This window comes from Bubalus kerabau, chromosome 8 (assembly GCF_029407905.1).
Source record: "Bubalus kerabau isolate K-KA32 ecotype Philippines breed swamp buffalo chromosome 8, PCC_UOA_SB_1v2, whole genome shotgun sequence".
Lineage (NCBI taxonomy): Eukaryota > Metazoa > Chordata > Mammalia > Artiodactyla > Bovidae > Bubalus > Bubalus kerabau.
This window is the reverse complement of record NC_073631.1, coordinates 92,465,347-92,477,700: the sequence shown is the minus strand read 5'-3', so window position 1 is coordinate 92,477,700 and position 12,354 is coordinate 92,465,347. Positions and strand designations below refer to the sequence as shown.

The 12,354-nt window shown below is 36.4% G+C and overlaps 1 protein-coding gene across 6 annotated transcripts in view; it reads left to right on the top strand.

Annotated features, from left to right (window-relative positions):
* POT1 (protection of telomeres 1) overlaps nucleotides 1-12,354 on the top strand; it is a 98,310-nt gene that overhangs the window by 21,814 nt on the left and 64,142 nt on the right. For all 6 annotated transcript variants that reach the window (XM_055590830.1, XM_055590833.1, XM_055590831.1 and 3 more), the window contains 2 exons: nucleotides 675-722; nucleotides 5,479-5,593. In XM_055590830.1, the coding sequence (XP_055446805.1) occupies nucleotides 675-722; nucleotides 5,479-5,593 (163 nt within the window). The remainder of the gene's footprint in view (nucleotides 1-674; nucleotides 723-5,478; nucleotides 5,594-12,354) is intronic.

The window sequence follows — 12,354 nt, the reverse complement described above, 5'->3', positions numbered from 1 at the left end:
CCCAGGGATGGAGGAGCCTGGTGGGCTGCCATCTATGGGATCGCACAGAGTTGGACATGACTGAAGTGACTTAGCAGCAGGAGCGGGGCTTTAGTTTCTCTTTGCTTTCTGCCACTAGAGTGGTATCATCTGCCTATCTGAGGTTGTTGATATTTTTCCTGGTTGATATTTCCTCCTGTTTCATTCTTTATGATCATCCTCTCCCTCTCTCTTTACCCCCCACCCCATAAACACACACACACACACACACACACACACAGGTGTTCATCCTCTCCCTCTCTCTTCACCACCTCCCCCCACCACTGCCACCGCCATACACACACACACATACACACACACACACAGTTGAAGACTACCTGTTTGGTCAAGGCTGTCAGGCAGAGAGGCAAAATTGGGTCAAGCCATGTGCCTGCAGGCCAACATCGACCTGTTTTGTATTCTGTTTATCTGAACAGGGCATTATATAGACCAGTGTGGTCCTATGATACTAAAATTAATGAATTAAACTGAAGCTTAGCTTAGACAATTTTGTAACTGTCACTGTTCATTTGTAAGCTTTATGCCATTCTAGTGAACTTTAATATTTTAAATTAAGATTGTAGGTTTAATACAGTAAAAATCTGTAATCACATTGCACATGTTTGGATACAAATAAATCCTCTTGTTTTTTTCAGGTTTATGTTAAATCTGTAAGAGATTGTTCTACAGAATCAATGTCTTTGGTAAGATGATGTTCATTTTAATTTAGAAATGTACACCCTCCCACACACACATACATATATATACATACAAATATGTATTCAGGCAACTTTATAGCTAGCTATAAAGTTTGAAATAGTATCAGTACAGTGGGAAAACATAATCTCTGTTTTTTTAATACACAATGATATTACATTTGAGTTATATATTTGCATAATAATTAATATTTGGTTTGTCTGTTACCTGGAATATTTGCAAAAATTTTGCAAAAGTTATGTGCACAAGAAAATTAAAGTGGAAAAAAAATTTTATTGTGTGAAGACACTAGGATTTTTGCTGCTTCTAAATCTTAAGCAGTCATTTCTTTTGCTTTTCATCAGCTTATGTTTAAAACTGATTATTATGCACTAAACTGTGATTTGATAAATTATGTAATTTTCAGTAAAAAAAGTTTTTTACACTTCTGACACATTTCGCTTTTCTTTTACAATCATTTTTTCAATATTTTAAAAAATATTGTTGTCTCATAGCAATGAAAAGGTTCCCATTTTTTCAAGTAAACTACTTGTAGCTGAGTGAAACTAGAACGAAGGTAATATGTTGATAAAGTTTAATATAAAGTTTATGTTCTACCTGTTCTTAAACCTTTACTTTCTATTGGACAGAGTTCGTCAACTTTGTTTCTAGTTAACAGTAACTTCAGGGTATAGGCTTTAAATTCTGAATACTACCATAATAGTATAATATAAATTTGTTATTTAGGGAAACAATAACCAATAAGAGGATTATACTTTTTTAAAAATATCAATTAACTCTGATATTAGTATTTTAAAAATTGTTATAAATAGGTCAAGTTCAAATATTTGATTCATCCATGCACCTGTAAATAAGGCAGAAGTAAATAAAAGCCTCTGAACTTAGGAAAAATGGTTTTTCAGGAAGCTCAGGTATTCTGAAATAGTAGCATATAATTTAGCTGCTATACACACATATACATATGTTTTACTTACATTGAGAACCAAATTACTGTCAAGAAGTTTATTGCTAGTTGTGAATTAACAAGTATGTTATTTGGAAGACCATAATGGTTAGGGTCTTTGAGCTGTGCTGGCCTTCCTCTTCATCTCTACATTGGGGAGATGTTTCTTAAGATAATTTATTTGATCTGTTGTTTTGGGAGCTGAGCTCCTCTCAGGTCTTCCTGTTCTATATGCTGACCATTATTTTTCTTTCATTTTTTTATATCATGTTTTGATGAGATTTCTAAGCAAGCTCTGTCCTTCCTGTGTTTGACCCGAGCCTTCTTGAAAAAACCAATTCATTTTGATTTGATTTTTAAAATTTTAACTGTTAGTATGATAGGTAACCTTATTTCAGTTGGGAGTGAGATTGGTGGGTGACAGAGCCAGGTGACAGAGCCCTTTTCAGGATTGTTTGACTAATAGTGTTTGTAATTTCCTCGGTTCTGTCTTGCCGCAGCAAAAATTTGAAGCAACGGACGGACAAGTGTTATTACAGCTCAGTGTTACTGCTTGGTTACAGCTCAGTTTTATTTGGCAAACAAAGGAAAGTACATCCTCGAGGCATGAGGGTGGGCCAACCCAAAAGAAGCACAGAGAAGAGAGAGAGAGTCTCAATTTTGGCTCCTCGTTTTATTTGTTTTTCTTTTCTCCTCCCCCTGAGCCTGCCCTATGTAAATTGGGCTAGCCAGGAGGGCTGCTTGTTTCACCTGAGGTTCTCACTCCACTCCTCAGGCCTTCCTTTGTTCTATTTTTGTGGGCTTTTTCCTTTCTTTCTCAGTTAGCCACCACCATTCTGGACTCCGTTTTCCTATTCTAACTACCTAACATTCCTCCCTCAAGAGACTCAAGATGGGAGGCCCAATTCTTTGGGAATAGGGGTGTTGAGGTCTCTCTGGCTACTTCCTGCTGAACTGGGATGGGGAGGGGCATTGGGCCTCCCCTTCTTGCTAGTTTCAAGCCTCAGAGTCCTTATAGCAGTGTCCATCTAAGGGTGAGTGATATTTTCAATGGTCGGCTCTAGTTTTATATATCCTTGTTGAACTGGCACTGAATGTTGTAGCTTGTTGACCTGGGCAGAGACAAAACGGGTTAGACAATTGATACTACATGGAGCAATCATAAGCACCATCAATATGGTGATAACAATGATTAATAGGGGTATTAGCCAACTCCAAATTCCCCATCGCCAGGAGAAGGATCCTCCAAAGAGAGATTGTAGCAACCCCTAGAATTCTTCTGCTCATTCTTTGAGATCCTGTAGGATCTGAATTTTTTTTTTGAGTACTGTAAGATTTTCTTTAACTTCAGTTCAGTTCACTCGCTCAGTCGTGTCCGACTCTTTGCGACCTCATGAATCACGGCACACCAGGCCTCCCTGTCCATCACCAACTCCCAGAGTTCACTCAGACACATGTCCATCGAGTCAGTGATGCCATCATCATCTGTCGACCCCTTCTCCTCCTGCCCCTAATCCCTTCCAGCATCAGGGTCTTTCCATGAGTCAGCTCTTCGCATGAGGTGGCCGAAGTATTGGAGTTTCAGCCTCAGCATCAGTCCTTCCAATGAACACCCAGGACTGATCTCCTTTAGGATGGACTGGTTGAATCTCCTTGCAGTCCAAGGAAATCTCAAGAGTCTTCTCCAACACCACAGTTCAAAAGCATCAATTTTTGGTGCTCAGCTTTCTTGACAGTCCAACTCTCACATCCATACATGACCACTGGAAAAACCATAGCCTTGACTAGATGGACCTTTGTTTGCAAAGTAATATCTCTTCTTTTCAATATACTCTCTAGGTTGGTCATAACTTTCCTTCCAAGGAGAAAGCGTCTTTTAATTTCATGGCTGCAATCACCATCTGCAGTGATTTTGGAGTCCAAAAAAATAAAGTCTGACACTGTTCCCACTGTTTCCCCATCTATTTGCCATGAAGTGATGGGACCAGATGCCATGATCTTCGTTTTCTGAATGTTGAGCTTTACGCCAACATTTTCACTCTCCTCTTTCACTTTCATCAAGAGGCTTTTTAGTTCCTCTTCACTTTCTGCCATAAAGGTGGTATCATCTGCATATCTGAGGTTATTGATATTTCTCCCGGCAATCTTGATTCCAGCTTGTGCTTCTTCCAGCCCAGCATTTTCTCATGATGTACTCTGCATAGAAGTTAAATAAGCAGGGTGACAATATGCAGCCTTGATGTACTCCTTTTCCTATTTGGAACCAGTCTGTTGTTCCATGTCCAGTTCTAACTGTTGCTTCCTGACCTGCATATCGGTTTCTCAAGAGGCAGGTCAGGTGGTCTGGTATTCCCATTTCTTTCAGAATTTTCCACAGTTTATTGTGATCCACACAGTCAAAGGCTTTGGCATAGTCAATAAAGCAGAAATAGATGTTTTTCTGGAACTTTCTTGCTTTTTCGATGATCCAGTGGATGTTGGCAATTTGATCTCTAGTTCCTCTGCCTTTTCTAAAACCAGCTTAAGCATCGGGAAGTTCATGGTTCATGCATTGCTGAAGCCTGGCTTGGAGAATTTTGAGCATTACTTTATTATCTTACCTGGAGGTATTTACCCAGAAACAACATGTCTCATTCAATATGACTCAAGCCCCTCCCTGTTCAGGGATCAGGAGATCTATCTCATGTCTATTTTGGAGTACAGCCCCTGCCAAGCTGTTTGCTCTTTAGAACTGTCCTGAGAAACCTTATCCCTGGAAACTTAATTTTGGGAGTGTTCATTGGAATGGCACTCATCTGTAGTCCTGAATAGGTGTCTGAGATCTCCCAGGGGCTCACAGGTATATTGAGTGTCCTCTTCTGTTTTTTTCCATGGCTTGACTCATAAGTAGTGAATCCAGGAGTTGTGTCTGAGTACCTTGACTGCTGCGGGGGTAGAAAGTATTACAGCATAGGGTCCCTTCCATGTGGGCTGGAGTTGAGCTTTTGGGACCCATCTTTGCAGACTTTAATCAGGACTTGAGTCCCTGGAGCATATAATGGTAGCTGTTTAGAATCTTTTGGGCCCTAGTTGACATCCCACAAGTGTATATCTTGTTGGAAGTGCACAATGGCCATGGTATAAGACTGGAAGGTCTGAGCCTCTGAACCTAGGAAGAGGTCACTGACATACACAAAAGGTCTCCCATATAGCATCTCATAAGGACTAAGACCAACCTGTTCCTTAGGGGCATTACAGATGTGGAGGAGAGCTATTTATTGGTAAAGCCACCTTCCATCCCAGGGAGGTCTCCTAGGTTATTGTTTTATTGCTGATTTTAAGAAATGGTTTACCTAACCCCTGTAAATCACTTCCCCTTTTATTTCCAAACTTATGTACAGTTATTTCATATATTTTCTCCTTTTATTACCATTTTAATGTCTTTGTATCATTTATATTCAAATCTGTCTTTATTTAGGCCTTAGTAAAATCTTCATAGCAGTATAAGAAAAACAAATATATGCCATAAGTTTTGAAGTGATTCTAGTTAAGGTTAAAAAGTAGAACTAAAATCTCTTAAACTGCTTTTTTTTTAAAGTTGTATACAGATTGCAACATTAATAATCAAAGATATTTATAAGAAAAACTAGTTTATACGTAACCTTTATAAGCTGTGCATTTCCCTTTTTTTTTAGCCATCTCTTTTTAGACACAAAGAAATAGATGCAGATCAATTTATTAACTTACAAATTGATCATAACATGATTCTAAAATCTAAATAAATACTTAATAATATTGATATATTCACTGTCTTTCTTTAGGCTCCAGCCACACATTATGTATATACACCCCTGAATCAACTTAAAGGTGGCATGATTGTGAATGTCTATGGTGTCGTGAAGTTCTTTAAACCTCCGTACTTAAGCAGAGGAACTGGTAGGTATTGGGTGAAGATTTTAATGGACTGAATCTGCTTTATTGGTTTCAACACAGCTCCTTCGGTACTCTAAGCCTAACAGGCTCAATTCTGATTTGTCATTGTCAAACAATACTGATGCAGATTTTTTTGGCCAGTTTTATTTATGAAATAAATGTTGTCTTTAGGTTCTAAAGAATAAAGAAATTAAAAGGATGCTAAACAGTAATATGACAGGATATGAAAGTATATATGAAAGAATAAGATAGAAAAGGTAAATATATAGCAAATTACAGAATACTGTAATACTGTAATGATGATTTGTAAATCATTTTAATTCTGGTATAGAAGTTAAATAACAAATGTATAAAAAAGAACCATCTGTAAATATATGTTAGTGGGTACACAATATAAAAGAATAACATTGTAATGTTGTAATGTCAGTGATCTAGAGTATGTGTTGGGAAGAGTAAAAGTGTAGCGTTTTTATGTGTGATAGTTTATTTTTTATCAGCTTGAGACAGTTTTAACTGTAAAATGTCTTATGTAAATTTTGTGTTAACCAAAAAGAAAATAATCTATGGATGATACTCAAAAGAAAATGGGAAAGGAATCAGACCTTATCTAATGACAAAAAAAAAAAAAAAACAATGAAATACAAAGGAAGATCATATGAGGAAACAGGGATCAAAAGAGCTACAAGTCAAAAAAGAATTAGCAAAATGGCAAGAGTAAGTTCTTCTTTAAATGTAAAAGGGTTAAAGGCCCTATTCAAAAGACTTGGGTTGTTTTTAAGGTTAATTGAAAAGATATAACCTATTCTTAGCAGTGGCCACAGGACTGGAAAAGGTCAGTTTTCATTCCAATCCCAAAGAAAGGCAATGCCAAAGAGTGCTCAAACTACCGCACAATTGCACTCATCTCACATTCTCGTAAAGTAATGCTCAAATTCTCCAAGCCAGGCTTCAGCAATATGTGAACCATGAATTTCCAGATGTTCAAGCTGGTATTAGAAAAGGCAGAGGAACCAGAGATCAAATTGCCAACATCCAGTGAATCATCGAAAAAGCAAGAGAGTTCCAGAAAAACATCTCTTTCTGCTTTATTGACTATGCCAAATCCTTTGACTGTGTGGATCACAATAATCTGTGGAAAATTCTGAAAGAGATGGGAATACCAGACCACCTGACCTGCCTCTTGAGAAACCCATATGCAGATCAGGAAGCAACAGTTAGAACTGGACATGGAACAACAGACTGGTTCCAAATAGGAAAAGGAGTACGTCAAGGCTCTATATTGTCACCCTGCTTATTTAACTTATATGCAGAGTACATCATGAGAAACACTGGGCTGGATGAAGCACAAGCTGGAATCAAGATTGCTGGGAGAAATATCAATAACCTCAGATATGCAGATGACACCACCCTTATGGCAGAAAGCGAAGAAGAACTAAAGAGCCTCTTGATGAAAGTGAAAGAGGAGAGTGAAAATGCTGGCATAAAGCTCAACATTCAGAAAATGAAGATCATGGCATCTGGTCCCATCACTTCATGGGAAATAGATGGCGAAACAGTGGAAACAGTGTCAGACTTTATTTTTGGGGGCTCCAAAATCACTGCAGATGGTGATTGCAGCCATGAAATTAAAAGACGCTTTCTCCTTGGAAGGAAAGTTATGACCAATCTAGACAACATATTCAAAAGCAGAGACATTACTTTGCTAACAAAGGTCCTTCTAGTCAAGGCTATGGTTTTTCCAGTGGTCATGTATGGATGTGAGAGTTGGACTGTGAAGAAAGCTGAGCACCAAAGAATTGATGCTTTTGAACTGTGGTGTTGGAGAAGACTCTTGAGATTTCCTTGGACTGCAAGGAGATCCAACCAGTCCATCCTAAAGGAGATCAGTCCTGAGTGTTCATTGGAAGGACTGATGTTGAAGCTGAAACTCCAACGCTTTGGCTACCTGATGCAAAGAGCTGACTCATTTGAAAAATAACTGTGATGCTGGGAAAGATTGAGGGCAGGAGGAGAAGGGGACAACAGAGGATGAGATGGTTGGATGACATCACCAACTCAATGGATATGGGTTTGAGTGGAATCCAGGAGTTAGTGATGGACAGGGAGGCCTGGCGTGCTGCGGTTCATGGGGTCGCAAAGAATCGGACACGACTGAGGAACTGAACTGAACTGAATCTATTCTATAAAAAAGTGCAAACTTTTAAACAGACTAATGTAAAATAATGTGTTCAAAAAGCCTGAATTTCAGTTTTCTGAGAGTTAATGTATTTAACAGACAGTGCACTTTCATCTTGGTTTAATTCAGTTCAGCATTAAATTTCACATTTTTCTGTTGAGTCTAATTTTAAACAACAGTTTGTAAAATGCATCATTGTTTTATGTGTTATTAATAAAAGCTATACTTTACTGTCAGTTTTAAGATGTAGCCATATTTTAAGATGTAAAAATATGAAACGGGTAGTGGTAATGAAACATTTTCTTTATATACTGTGTGTCTGCCAACTGAGAACTGCTCAAGCTGAGAACACTAAGATGTTCCTAGTGAGTTAATATTCTTTAAAGATTTAATTTATTAAATTGTTGTTTAGTCACTAAGTTGTATCTGACTCTTTTGTGACTCCATGGACTGTAGCCTGCCAGGCTCCTCTGTTCATGGGATTTCCTAGGTGAGAATACTGGAGTGGGTTTCCATTTCCTCCTCAGGGGACCTTCCTGACCCAAGGATTGAACCCATGTCTCCTGCATTGTAGACAGATTCTTTACTGAGCTACCTGGGAAGCCCTAATTAAATTACATACGTAAATTTTATTATGAAATGGCCTCTAAGTTTACTCCTTGCTTTGTTGGATGGAGGAAAATTTTATTTTCATGTGGTCCGAATATTTTGTTAATGTGTAGGTACAACTTAGTTTATGTGAAAATGATTATGTGAAGCCTATTAAATCTAGAGATAAGAAGTTTTGAAATAGAAGGTAACTAAGTTTAAAGAGCCCAAAGGGATGTTTAATTGAAAACCCTGATTTCTGTTGTTTTAGCAGGAGGGGAAAAAAACCCTAAGGTTGAAGCAGAGAAATTTTTGTTTGAATTTCTCAAATATTTTCATTCAACTTTACCTTTTTGCAAAATACATTCCATACCCCATCATACCGTTCAAAATACACATGCATACTTTCACTTTAGTAGTTTTCTTCTCATTGAATTTTCCCCCCTGAATTTTACATTGCTCATTCTGAGAATTCTGTTACTGTGATCCTCTTCCGATGGTGAGTGTTATCCTGCTGGCTTTCATTGGCCTGCCAAATGTAGGAATAAGCGACATATTGGTAATAATGTTCCTCTAACTTGGTAAAAGATATAATTTTAAAACTTTTTTGCACTTGGTGTGTTGCAATTGCTTATCATTAAAAGTTTATAGTAAATTAATCAGCAAGTATATTATGTTAAAAAATAACATGAAATGAAATTAGAAAATAAAAAGATAGCTGTTTTTAAAACAGCTGTGATGACTCAACATTAATTTTATATAGCATAATCATTTTCTTCTGACAGTGTTATTAATTCACATGTATATAATGAAAGCACTGGGAAACTCTATAATAATATATTTATTATATATTCTATGCATCTTATATGTCTCTCAGATATCCAGTCCCTATATTTCTCTGTTTCTTCTGAGATACTAAGTTAAAATGAATGTCATCAATTTTTTTCTGAATATATTCATTGAAACTCTAAAATATGTCTGAAGATATAGGGAGATACCTTTACAAGCAAGATAATAGCAAGATAGTAGCATTTGCAAACTATCTGTCTTTTCATTTTAGTTACACTTACATTTTTATTTCTGTTTGATAGAGTTCATCCTTCAACATGCTGCAGGAGAGTCAGACAGAAAGCTCTAATTTTTGTGTTCAGGAAAGGATCAACTTCATTAGTATTACCACTGAAAAGTACTAGAATAAATGTACAGGAGTAACCCACAGCTGTGCCTTTTTTGTATGATATAAAGCAACCTTATTTCACAAATACATGGCTAAAACCTAAATATTACATCTTAATGTACAAAATAGTTATGTGGAGGAAAGTTACTTTTATGCAACTCAAACTTAGGTAGGTGGAAAAAAATTCTCTTACATATCATCAGCCAGAATTTTTCATTAAAATTCACTTTATAAATGTTCAATTCAGTGCATTAGAGGCAATTAGGTGCAATTTTGCATCCTTACTACTTGGCTGGAACTTTTCTTGAAGACTTTCCTCCTCTGTGATAATGATTACACATGACCTGTGGCACATTGCCATCTTGTTTTAAAGCATTGCACATGCTTTATTTCCTAAGCTTTGTATTCAGTCTCAGGGCAGTTGCAGCTTTTGCAGAAGTCTTATCAATCCTGTGTTAAAAGGACTACAGATACTCAGTCTCTTACTCATTTGTGATAAGATGTCATGAAAACCAAGAATATCTCAGGGATAATGAGAACACCATGTATTAAAAGATCATGGTATCATCAAAAATGATTTTGATAATCTCTCATTGGGGTACATAATATGGCCTCTTTCATGTAGGAAGAAAAGGTAATTGTCACCTTCTTGGGATTTTGAGATTTGTAGCAGTTAGCTCCTGTGAAAACCTTACAGTTACTTTCACGTTACAGAGCTGGATATAGAGAGCTAGGTATGTGGTGTTTCATCTTGTACAGATAACATTGGGCATGTTTTCTTAGATAACACGTATAAAGGAATTTATTTTTAACTTTGTCTCAGATTTTAAGAAATAGCTTAATTCTTACTTTAAACTTGAGACACCTTTACTCTGTTCTTATTGTCTGTTCTTACTAAGTAAGGTGGATAGAGGCAGGCCATAAATCATTTCCATCCAGATCTGTTAACAGTGTATAGTGATGCTTGCTTGGTTAATATAGTTCCTGCTCACAGAGCAAATGGGATGAGTAGGGGGAACTCTTGTTTGTGCTTATTCTTCCTAATATTTGAGCCCAGAGGAAGGGAGAGAATAGTCAGAGTATTCGTATCATCTGTTTTTATTGTTTACCTCTCCTTTTTCCATTCTCTCCCCACCTTTGAGGCCCTAGAGGTCTCAGCCTTTTTGTGCCGTGTGGTATGGCCCATCACCTATGGCTTGCAGGGTTTTCTCAGGAATGCTTTATGTTGTGAAATTATTTTCATACCTCACCTTCCATCAAAAATTCTCAATATCAGAAAAAAACATCTTAGTTAAACTGACCAGTTTTGGATGTTACAGTGTGTCTAGAAGTGGACTTCTTCTATTCAATTTCTTAGAAAAAGGACACCTGTTGCAGCTCCTTCCTGAGCAGTATAATCAAATTACTAACATTGTATCTACAACATTGGATTTCTGAGAGCTCCTATCTATTTTACTTACTTTTAGTTTTTAGGTTAGAGTACTAGGATATAGAACCCCAGGACTTTATCTTTTCTTGTTTTGTTAAACGTTCTAGCTAACTCTGGATTACTAGTTTTGGTTTTGTAAAAATGCTGTTTTCACTTATGAAAATCTCTTAACCATTTTTGTATTAATGTCATGTCGCATAATTTTTTGAATATTTTTGTTTTGCATGAGTAATATTGGTTGCCTATTAATGATGATATAGCTAGTAGCTTTTAATTTCACAAAGTATAATAAATTCTGACATTTTCTACATTTAAATGATTGAAAAAGCATTTATTAAATACTGAATGATTAATGACTCTTTGGTACTCCATATAATCCAGGAGCTTTTCTGATTCATCAAAGATTAAAACATCAGGTGTAACATAAATTGTGTGTAATATAATTATATTTTTAATTTTTTACAATTGATAATGCATCTTTAGACATTTGATTGTTTTGTAGTCTTCAACCTTTATGTTATGAAAGTATGATGACAGCTATGTAGAACCTGCTCTAGAAAAATACATATGCATGTGTCAAGACTTAAACATACAATATCAAAGATTCATTCCCTGCTTCCTTTGAGCTTCAGATTGGAAACTCCTGATCTGTGTTATGTTTAGACTCACTTATCTGAATATTCAGTTAATATCAAAGCTACAGCATATGTATTGGCTTAATATATGGCATTTAAAACAAAATAAATATATAGGTTTTTTTTTTTTCAGTTCACTCGTTTGCATTTATTCAAAAAACATTGACAACTTTCTATGTGCCAGGTGTTATATTAGACATGAGACATTCAAAGATTTACGTAATTGTTTTCCACCCTCCATAAATTAAAATTTACAGTTTAGACAGATAATCATTACAATACAATAATTATAATTATTCACGATTTCACTTTGGTTTTAGTCTTTCCCCAATTTGTAAAATTCTAGTTGTCTGTTTTATTGTTGAAAATGGACAGAATCGTCATTGTGAAACATACTAAACTTTTTAAATGTGTATTTTAAAGCTGAATGGTGGATTTACCTTTTATATGAGATGAAGGTTGTGGGCAGGCATGGAGTTTTCCATTTCTTTCGAGCTAAAGCATTATGTCTAGTTGAGTGAGTTGAGACTTCTCAATTGCTTGGCTATCTTACTTTCATGATGGGAGGGCAGCCAGAGCACGGCTAGTCATCACTTATCTCTTTAAGGATTTGGAAAGAAGAGCTAAGCCTCTCTTCACTGTTTTCAGGCTATTCTGTCCATGCCAGTAGGAAATATTTAGGTTTCCACTTGGAGAGTGAAGGTGAAGAAAGATCTTTCTTATTCTGTCACTGAACCTTTGTATGGATTGCTTTCTTAT